Consider the following 11,711-nt stretch of genomic DNA (forward strand, 5'->3'; position numbering starts at 1 on the left):
TCAATTGTCATTATATGTGTCAAATGTAAATAAAAATCGATAACCACTATTTTGTTTATAATTACAAATATTGTTAATGACATAAACTCGATCATTATTTTTTAAATACATTTGTACAAAGTACAACAGTTATTCATTTTATCACCCAGATTATCATTTCTATAAATAAGTTCTAATTATCAATGAATAAGAAATTACAAATATCCACAAAAAGAATTTATCAATGTAAAGAACTATAGTTTATTATACTTATTAACCTAATCATCATATTAATGAAAATTGATGTTTAATACGACAATAAGTAAAAAGTCGTCTTTATAGGTTTAAAAACAATGTTATTACATTATAACAAAAACAAATTGTGGTTATAATAAATCTTTACATTGGTGTAACAATTTAACTTGCTATAAGATAAAAAAAAAAATCTATTGTTTGTTCTAGCAGATTAAATTATTATATAAAAAAATATTCGCAAGGGATTTATAAAGAATATAAAGACCAGTTATTGAGTTAATAAACACAAGTTTATAATATTATAAGTCGATGAACAATTTTCTATTGCATTATTAAAAAAGTACGTTGTGTCAAAAATTATGGTCAACAACGACAAGTTTATCCATATTACGGACGACTTTTTTTCAGTGCAGTCGTTAAATAATTAAGTCTAAAATTAATGAATATCAGATTAACAATTCCACATTTAATGATTATAATTATAATAATAAATAGTTAGATTCGATTAATCTAAAAAATTACAAATACTGAATTACAATACATAAATATAAATATTTATGTAAGACTAATACTATTTAACTTAGTACAATCCGTGATAGGGGCTGTACATAAGAAACCTCGTAACATCATCGAAAACGTTATAAACTTATCTGAATTACATTCACATTTTGCAGTGGGGTCGATTGTATCAATATACTTAGTTACGATTCCTTGTGCTTGTATTTCTCTTGCGAATTTACCCTATAAATCATAGAAATTATATTGAAATCAACACAATATGAATAATTATTATAAAAATATTTTATAAAATATTACTTTGTCATAGAATGAATCTGAATTATCAGCACACCAAAAAAGATTATAGTGGTCACCTTCACAAAACTGAAATTGTTATAGGTTTTGATGTAGAATATTATTAGAATATTGTTGAAAGTAAAAGTAACTAAATACCTAAAAAAATATTTATACCTAACACGTTCACCGTCGCTGCCGATCACGGGTCGGACGGGCCCCGATACCAACGCCGACCCGTGATCGTCACTAGTGCATATTAAAAATTTGATTAAAAATAATTCTGCTATCGAGGCACCGCTATATTATTTATCACGGCTATACAAAAAGCCAATAAGCCAATTCTTTGCAGTTGATTTCTGTTTCCCGCTTTTTTTCATTTACTTTTATTGTCCCGCGTGTTATAAGCAGATACTCGGCTATACACACCAGACTAGAAATATACGTGCGGAGGTCAACGTGATAATGTACCTATACTCCGGCTCACGAGAGAGTATTACTGTTTATAATACGTAGGTAAGTATAAATAATATAATCATAAGTCAACAGTAATCATAGGCGTAACTAGAGCGTAACTATCCGCACGGGCTTTCCCTCGAATCCAATTTTCATAGGTACACTACTACGAGTACAACCTGTGGGCTGTGACTATACTACGTTAAAATTGTTGGACGTCTATCCCTCATTATTTAATTAAACGATTAACGAGACCTCAGTGGAATTTCCCCTAATCAACTATAAATAATAAATTAATAACTAAAAACTCTGGATATATTTTAAGGAGCTTTTGAAATATTTTTTGCTGGACTAAACCCCCTTAAGCCCTCTAGTTGCGCCTATTACGCTAATGGTGCGACGATAATTAATTGAGTTCAGATAACGATTTAGGTATACTTCGCTCAAAATGAGATGATGACCAGGCGGCAAAGTTGTGCGCATGGGCGCGTGGCTTTGTTCCGTGGCAGCGCCCGACGCGTCGCCGTAGTTGGGACCGCGTCTGACCATTGTCTGACTGCCGCCCGACAAAAACTGGTTGCCGCCGAGTCATCATCTCATTTTGAACAGACTATAGTAGTAAAAATAACTAGGTATTTAATTTATTTTAATTGATTGAATATATCACGTCATCAAGAAAATGTATTAGAATTTAGAATAATTATTTGTATACTTTTTTATATGTCACACAGCACGTGGGTAGAACTTCAGTTGTTGAGTCATTAGCTATAGGACTCGCTAAAAATTCAAGATATATTTTTTTCTTTGCAATAGGTGAAATACGAAGAGCGGATGCAAATGATGACTGGAAAAAATAAATTATCAAAGTGAAGTTAGTAAAATATCCACTAACTAAACTTAATATTTTTACCAAGGAATTGTTGGATTTTGCAACATTACTATTTGGCACAATTCCGCCTTTAAAACATTCATTACATGGATTAAACTTATCAAAGCCAATTATGTAATACTGCATAATATCATTTAATACTGAAAATTGAAACCCTGTAAAATAAAAAAAAAATATATATTATTTTTATTGGTTAAGGAGGTTGCAGTCGATGAAAAAAGTGGCTATTAGGAGGCTGCAGTCGGTCGTGTTAAGTACCTTTATGTATTATATATAATAAATAATAGTATATACTATATATCTAAAATTCAATTTATTCCTAATAATTTAATTATATTGGATATTATGAAAGATAGTAGGTACTTCAGTGCCGCAACTACCGCATGTGCAGGCGGTGCAAGGCACTACCTGTTGAGCCTCACAAATATTTATGGGGGGCCTCGAATTTTTCATAGCCATACATAATATTATAAAACAATTGTAAAATCAAATAAAAGAATTAAATCAATTTGAATTTTGTATTTTCGTGTATATTATATATAGGTCCTATTTCATTGGCTCAAAAATACCTATGTACCTATTTATTTCTATTATTGTTTATTAACAGTACAGTAACTGTGTTAATTAAAAGTTTTTATAGTATAAAGATTACAAGTGCGTTTTTATTTTTAGATTCTGAGCGGAGCAATAAATGTATTGATTTTACAATGATGAGTGTTTTTTTTATTTTATTTTTTTTTGTATCTGTCATCACCTTTTAGGACAGTAAAAGTGCTTGGATTTTCTTAAACATTATCTTTTCTGATAGAAAAGTGAATCTAGTTGGTACTCTGGGGGGTCAAAAGTAAAATTTTTCCAATAGTTTTCAAAAGCGCCGTGAAAAACAAAAGAAAAATTAAGGAAAAACGGGAATTTTTACGCAAAATCTGTTTTCGAGAAAATTGATTTTGGTTTTTGGTGTAACTTTAAAACGAATGACTGTAGATACATGAAATTTTCACTGTTTGTTTATATTTCCATTTTCTATACATGATAAATTTTTCAAAATATTTTGATTTGTTTTGAGCTGTTTACGGACAATTCCAGTTTCCAATTTAATTAGAATTTTTTTTCTATGAATGTCAATAAAACTTTATTTGTTGAGTAAAAATACTTGAAAATTTAATACAAGGCTCCTACTATATTCTTACAATGACATTTGAAAAATATTAAAAATCCTTAGTCACAGTTTTTTTTATTAGCGTTTAAAGTTCAAAAATTGACAAAATATGGAAAAATCACGAAAAGTAGCAAATTATTTTGTGTTAAGAATTCGTAAAAATTTTTCTTTTTAAATCTAAGATTTTAAAATGTAATACAAGATTCCTCATAATATTGTCTACCTTTATCAAAAAAAAAAATGTCTACAAGAAAGTCAAATTAAATTTTTATGAGCGTTTGAATGCGTCATGATTTCTCATGCAGCGATTTTGTTGATTTGTAGTAATTCAAAAACGAATAACCCTAGCCACTTGAGATTCATATCATATGTTTATTTTATCAATTCCCTATACTTGATAAAAATTTCAAAATATTCTGACTTGTTTTGTGCTATTGACGGACAAGTTTAGATTTAAATTTTTTTAGTTTTTTTGTCTATAAATATCAATTATATTATTTTGTTGGGCCAAAAGGTGTCAACATTTTATACAAGGCCTCTGATATATTGCTTAAATAGCAGTTGAAAAATATTATAAATACATAGGCACAATTTTTTTTTATTAGCATTTAAAGTTCGAATTTTTACAAAATGTATCAAATTTTAAATTTAATAATTATTTTGTAGTTAAAAATGTAAAAAATGTTCAACTTTTATAGCTAAGGATTAAAAATTTAAAACAAGGTTCCACGTAAATTGCTTATATATAAATTACCTTATTCACAATAATATCATCAGGCGCAATTTCAACTTTTGATTTGGGGGGCTGAATATATTTAAGGCAAGCAGACCATTGCAATATAGCATATTAAAATTGTATGTCCTAAATTTTTGGTGGGGGGGGCTAAAACTAAGTTTGGGGGGCTTAGCAACCCCAAGCCCCCCCCCAATTTGCGCCTATGGCTGACTGACCGTCTTCGCACAGAATCGTTTTTCTTATACAGTGATTTTATATCATTCAATTCAATTTTAACACCATCCATAACAGTAACTTATATTAAAATGTACTTTAAGGATTCATTTATATGTATCTATCTTCAATTTCACAAATTTTATCTGTCATGGCATTCATCGAATAATTTAAATATTTAATTCCTAAGATAAAAAGATGTACCTATGCCATCTGGCATTTATAAATGTAATAAATGTACCTATATATAATTAGTAGATTTATTTTGTTATTAGTATTTACTATTTTTTAATCTAATATTTAAGATATAATTATAATATTATAATGATATATCATTTAAATATTATAGTCAAGTGCAGTTAGACATTTTTTTATTACATAAGTTGCAATTACCAAAGAAAAATGACAAGTGGGTAGGACACTTTTATTGGATACATGAACTCTCAAAATGCATTTATACTGCTGCCACTGTCTACAGTACATAAGTGGAAAATGGAAATCAATTAAAATTTCAGGGAGGGCTAAAATTGTACACATCATGTGCCAAAGGTTCCCACACAACCAAAATAAATTTATATATTTTTTTTTTTTGGGGGGGGGGGGGAGGCCTAATGGTATATTTGGTGGCTAAGCTTCCCCTTATTTCCGCCAACGCTGCAGTAAAATATTTTTGAACCGGGGCCTCAAAATTGTAATTGCGGCACTGTAGTACTGATAGATATATATTAATATTTTATAATAAGTAATAATATAATATAGGCTTTGTGCCCTAGTGCTAAGGGCTCAGTGTAAGTATATGCGGCCATAGGTGCAAATAGCGTTTGAGATTTTACGGGGCAGCATATATATTTTGGGGGAGCTTATAGCCCTTAAATCCTTGCTCCTTATTTACGTCTATGTCTATGGTACAAAATATGGATAATTTATTAGTCTGTATTTATTTGAATAACACCATTTAATTCCTAATTCTAATAAACCATAAATTATACGTATTTATTGAATTTTTTTATATTATAATAATATGTAAACTTATCCACTTACAATCTGGAGACAATTGGTTATTAGTATAAAATATCATGTTGCTTGCATTGACATATAATCCAATACTCAAATTGGAATTTATTGTTGTCATTGTTGTAACGTACTGTTTGAAATTGTCGTAAAAACATTCATCAAAATGATAATCTAAATTCTGAGAAAAAAAATGTATTTAATATTTATTAGTTTCAAACAAATTTTCTAACTACGTTTAGTTTAGCTATCAACCTAACTACATTGCTTCGTCTATGCTTACTTATCTATCACTAAACATAATTGAAGAAAAAAAATGTCATTGTTAACTACAAACAGTATTGCGTATATAGTGCAACCCCGCCCCCCCCTGACATTAAATCCTATAATATACACCACTGTGTACATATATTATGTATTATTTAATATTCATTTTTTTTTTAAGTATAAGTGGCACCGATGCTGTCGGGACTCTGGACCTTTGCGCCTTGTGCTTAATTTATTATTCAGTTTACCTGAGCATTAAATACAAGCCCGGATTAAGGCCTCGATAGTTGGAATTTATTTAGGGGCCTTAGATTTGTCTATTACTTTTTTCGTTATAGACTATAACAGTGCATAAATCACCTAAAAAAAATCAATGATTATTTACCTAGCGAGGAAAAAAGCTGGCAAATTATAATTTATAAATAAAGTGATACATTATTCATTATTTATTGCTATGTACCTAATATCTATATATGTTTAATATAACAGGTAACTAATATTAAATAATACATACATTATCATTTTTTTTCGTCCAGGGGTCTCATTTAAAATTTTGGCCCCTGGGCCTCAAAATGTCTCTAATCCGGACTTGATTAAATGTATGCGTGTTATACATATTATATGATTAACTATATAATATATATGTAGACTTAGGTAGTATTCCTAGTATAGTAGGTATTCCGGATGCTTTTAGAATACAGTTTCCCAAAAGTATTTAGTGCCGTAGGTATTCAAAATATATTTTAAAGTATGTATTTAGAATAATTTATTCAAAATAGGTAGGTACTATAGGTATATAATAACGAATCGTGGTTTAAAATAAAGCGATTACTATTAATACTTGAAGTATTATTTTTTTTAAATTTAAATTTAACTTATCAATAGCTAGGTACTAGGTAGGTACTTATAATTAAATTATAAGATCAATCTGATACTTTAATGGCAGTAGCGGATCCAGAAGTCACCCAAGCGGAAGTGGCGGATTTTCAAAAATTAAATTGTATTTTTGGTTAGCGAAATATTATAATAAAAAATAACGTTAAAAAGACAGTCCAAGGGGGGGGGGGCAGTGCCATCGTATCCGCCATTATTTAATGGAGATTCCAATATAGTTACTTACGTTAGGTTAGGTTAGGTAACTATCTAAAAACGTTAAACATAAAATGGTTCATTCATGATTATATTGAAATGTAATAAAAATAATGTTTAATTATAGCCTAAACAGGTTGGTACTTACACTACTATAATCGTAGTTTAAATTCTTTAGTATTAATCCTGCTACATTATATCCACTTAAAAAATTGTTTAAACTTTCTGCTTCATTTGTAGTATTTGTGCCATTCATTGCATCTATCCAAGCTTTTGGGGTTTCATAACCATAATATAAATACAACGGCTTATCAGAAGATCCAAGAGCTATCACATTGTCTGTAAAAAAAGAGTATTTTTTAATTTGTAGCAAAAATATGGTGTTTATGATTTTTGCCAATATTGTATATTTACATAATCATACACCTATAAGCACCTTCTTTTACTCTAGAATTTTATACCTTATATGATAATCTAAATTTTAAACATTATTAAATAAATACATTTTAATTTATTAAATTTTAAATGTATTGATTGTTTATTAATGATTCTGATTAATTGTAGATTCTGAGTGGAACGATGGATGTATTGATTTAACAATGATGTGTGTGTTTTTTTTAATTTTTTTAATTCTTTTTGTGTCTGTCATCACCTTTTCGGCCAGTTAAAATGCTTAGTTTTTCTTCAACAGTATCTTTTCTGGTAGGAAAGTGAATTTAGTTGGTACTTTGGGGTGTCAAAAGTAAAAATTTCCCAGTAGTTTTCAAAAGCGCCGTGAAAAACAAAAGAAAAATTAAGGAAAAGCGGGAATTTTTACGCAAAATCTGTTTTCAAAAATCGATTTTGGTTTTTAATGCAACTCTAAAACAAATAACCGTAGGTACATACAATTTTGACTGAATGTTTATATTAGCATTTTTTATATACCCTAACATTTTCTAAATATTTTGACTTATTTTGAGCTGTTTACGGACATTTTTAGTTTCCATTATTTTTTATTTTATATAAATATCAATAAAATTTTATTTATTGGTGAAAAAAGCTTGAAAATTTAATAGAAGGTTCCTATTACCTATATTTAAAAATCTATAGTCACAATTGGTTTTTATAAGCATCTAAAGTTCAAATATTGACAAAATGCGTAAAAATGACGAAAATTTGGCAATTATTTTGAGTTAGAAATTCATGAAAAATTTTCTTTTTAAATCTAAGATTTGAAAATGTAATAAAAGATTCCTCATAAGTTCGTCTACCTTTATCAAAAAAAAAAAAATGTCTACAAGCAAGTCAAATTAAATTTTTATGAGCGTTTGAAATTCATATTTTTACAACATTTGATATTATTTACTCGATTTCTCATGTTACGATTTTCTTATTTTGTTGTAATTAAAAAAACGAATGATTGTAGATTCAATTTTAGCTTCAATAGTTTCCACTTTAGTTGTTAAAGAGTCTTGTTGAGAAGATAAAGTGTTTAATTGCGTGGAAAGTATAGTATGAAAGTTATATAACTTATAACTTTTTAAATTTATTTCCTAAAATACATTAATTTATTTATTGTTGATCTTAGATAACTTTTCAACCTTTTCTCTGGTGTGGCTGTAGATACTGGCAATATACAAAACTACGACTAAATATTTGAATTAAAAAATGAAATCGATATTTTTCAAAAATTTTCGGTACCAAACTGATAACGAAAAAAAAATCACGATATTAATTGAAAAATATATTAATAACTGAAGCTTCGAACATTTTTTACAAAATTCTTCGTTCCGTATTATAAAATTTGTTTTTGCTAATCATTTAAAAACACAACATTTAACATGTACGAGACACGAGTCATGGGGGGGGGGGGGGGGGTCTGGACCCCATGGATCGCCCCCGTAAATACGCCACTGATAAAATATATCTATCCAGTATCACTATACCTATATATTTTGTTGAAGTATCAATTTATTATTAATTGATTGTTTATAATTGCGATTGGATATTATAGCACATAATTAAAAAGTAATTATAATATAATTTAATGTATTTAAAACTTAAAAGTATAAATAAAAAAAACTGGCCAAGTGCAAGTCGGACTCGTGCACGAAGGGTTCCGTACCATCATCAGCTATAAACATGTCGGCAACACTGCTTATATTATATATTCTAGGATTTTTAGTATTTGTTGTTATAGCGGCAACAAAAATACATAATCTGTGAAAATTTCAACTTTCTAACTTTCATGGTTCATGAGATACAGCCTTGTGACAAACGGACGGACGGACGGACAGACAGCGGAGCCTTAGTAATAGGGTCCCGTTTTACCGTACGGAACCCTAACAACTTGAATGATTCGATGAATAGGAGTAAAATGAAAATAAAAGAACATTGTTGATTATATCAAATCGTCCATTCGTTAAATATTAATATTTATTACTAATTACTAATATTAAGAATTGTTTTTATTAATAAATATATAAGTATTAAAAAGTTTATGTTTTGTCAAAAATATTAGTAATACCTACATTAAAACAGAAATATAAAAATCATGAGATTTTTAATTTTTAATTTTTTTTTTACTATACTAATTATTAAGTTTACACTACCTATATAATATAGTGTGGCGTAATTTCAGTTTTTACTAGACAAGAGTAGGTAATTGTTTGAATGTCCCTTTTAGAAAAAATAAAAGTTTATCTTCTCGTGGTGTTTGCGTTTTACACTGTATCCATTTCTTTCGGCCATTCTTGCTTCATTGAACTCCCGAGATCGCTTGACTGCCGTAATTTAGTATTTCTCTCCCGTTTTATTATTTGTTTAAAATATTTAATACAAGTAAGAAAATATTAAACTATACACAAGGCCAACCGCAGATAAATGCAATAAAATGCTATACAAATTTGAAATTAGGTATTATCTAAATGAGCGTACGGCCTTGACTGTACATGATAGGTAGGTTATTCACATAAACTTTTATAATAAAAATTATTTTTCTTCTGAGGGGACGCAATCATAATCATAATCATGCCAGCCAACGACTGTGGCCCAGTGGTTGTTTAAAAATAAAATGGTGGCAAAATGCTATCTTTGTCCACTGGCTAATCATATGCCAAATTATACAGAATAAATCTTACTCTGCTTTCGTAATATTGTATGTAATAAGCAAGTGTTTCTCAACCTTTTTTCATTCACGTACTACATTCACGTATTAGGTACGAATTTCCGAAAAAAGTTCAACAATGAAAAATTTGGAAATGTTTATTTATTTTGATCAGCGCATGTGCCATATACATTGTTAACCACATAGGTACCACTTTTTTAAATATATACCATTCAAACTTAATATACCTATTATTATTTATTTATCACAATTACAGTCCAATTAGATCTAAAGTGAATATTCAAACTATTATTAAGTCGTGAACTATCAGATATATTATTTTTCTATATAAATTAATTAACGGGCCCATTAGTTCTCCACCTAGTGTCCTATAGTCTAAATCTTATCCCCTTTAATATTCCTTCTTACTGCAATAACCGTTCTGTCCCACTTTTCTATATCCCGCATTACAGCACAAATTATCTTACTAACTCACCCTTTGTGAGAGCATTAACACTTTGAAATAGGTGTTCCAGTAACGACTCTTTTTTCGCCTTTAACTATATAGTATTTTATTTTCATATTGTACTTAAAACCAGCATGATTAATACGTTGTTATTGTTAGACTGCATGGTATTATGGTAATATTATTCTATTGTTTTTTTTTGGTTATTCTTATTAGCTATTTATATAATATTATTATTTTACTATATATTAGTCGTAATGTAATTTTAACTCCACAGATGATCAATAAACTCATAAGTCTGAACACAATGCTGAAAATATTTTGGTGTTTGTGTGCAAAAACTTGATGAAATTGACCACTTTACAAGAAGAATATTTATACAATATTTCACAAATAACAAGTAATTTCAATTAATACTACTAATTTCACTTTTTTCGGGGACCTTCGCGGACCCCCGGTTCAGAAACAATGTAATAACTTAATAAATAAGCGACTGCTACCTGTATATATTTCCCAGTGTCCCCCGTTTTCAATAATAATTTTTACTTACTTTCATCTTTTTCAGAAAAACTAAAAGTTAAACTAGAATCACATATTAAGCCATCATAAACGAATGATGTACATTCTTTTGGTATCCATTCTAATGGCATGGGATCATATGGACAGAATGTTCCATATTCATCAAAATCACCTGAATACATACATGGTGCTATTCCAAGCACTGAAAAATAAAAATAATAATAAATTCATATTACCATTGATCATAATATATACCAATTATGGTAGCTTTTAGGGTGTATATATTTTTTAAAGTTATTTACTTGATACAGAAGTGCAGTTATATGATTGTAGATTTAGGAGAGATGATAGCTTCATTTAGTATATGTGTCTACTTTTGTTTGTTTTATAATATAGGTACAATGTATATATTATACTAGCTATCCCGGTGATGCTTTGCTAATATGCCCATTAGTATTTTGTTGAGATTGGCATTTTTAAATTCGTAATATATATCTTATGAATGGAATTTCCGATTTAAATAATTCAAAAAGTAATCTACGGGTATTGAAACAGTCTTGAATACGAAATAATTTATTTGGATAAGGATTAATACAAAAGTATGGATAACATGATCAGATTTTGGTCAGCATTTCTATCAACTTTTAAAATGTTAAAAAGTAGTTACAGTAACATAACTACAATAGTTGGACATATGCAGTGCTCGACTTGGCAAAATTAAAGTAGGGGGACTCTGTTACTTTAAAAAAATTAGCGTCCCCATATCACTTATTAAATGTTACTGAGCCGTGG

The 11,711-nt window shown here is 28.8% G+C and overlaps 1 protein-coding gene across 1 annotated transcript; it reads right to left on the bottom strand.

Annotated features, from left to right (window-relative positions):
* Positions 1 to 423: 423 nt before the first annotated feature.
* Positions 424 to 9,855, bottom strand: LOC100575698. The gene is made up of 7 exons (XM_016805013.2): positions 9,441 to 9,855; positions 6,995 to 7,185; positions 5,521 to 5,671; positions 2,393 to 2,526; positions 2,195 to 2,326; positions 1,051 to 1,116; positions 424 to 975 (listed from the first exon to the last, which is right to left on the bottom strand). Exons 2-7 carry the CDS (start codon positions 7,100 to 7,102, stop codon positions 790 to 792), a joined length of 777 nt encoding a protein of 258 aa, XP_016660502.1. The 5' UTR covers positions 7,103 to 7,185; positions 9,441 to 9,855; the 3' UTR covers positions 424 to 789.
* Positions 9,856 to 11,711: the final 1,856 nt, after the last annotated feature.

This window comes from Acyrthosiphon pisum, chromosome A2 (assembly GCF_005508785.2).
Source record: "Acyrthosiphon pisum isolate AL4f chromosome A2, pea_aphid_22Mar2018_4r6ur, whole genome shotgun sequence".
Taxonomy (NCBI): domain Eukaryota; kingdom Metazoa; phylum Arthropoda; class Insecta; order Hemiptera; family Aphididae; genus Acyrthosiphon; species Acyrthosiphon pisum.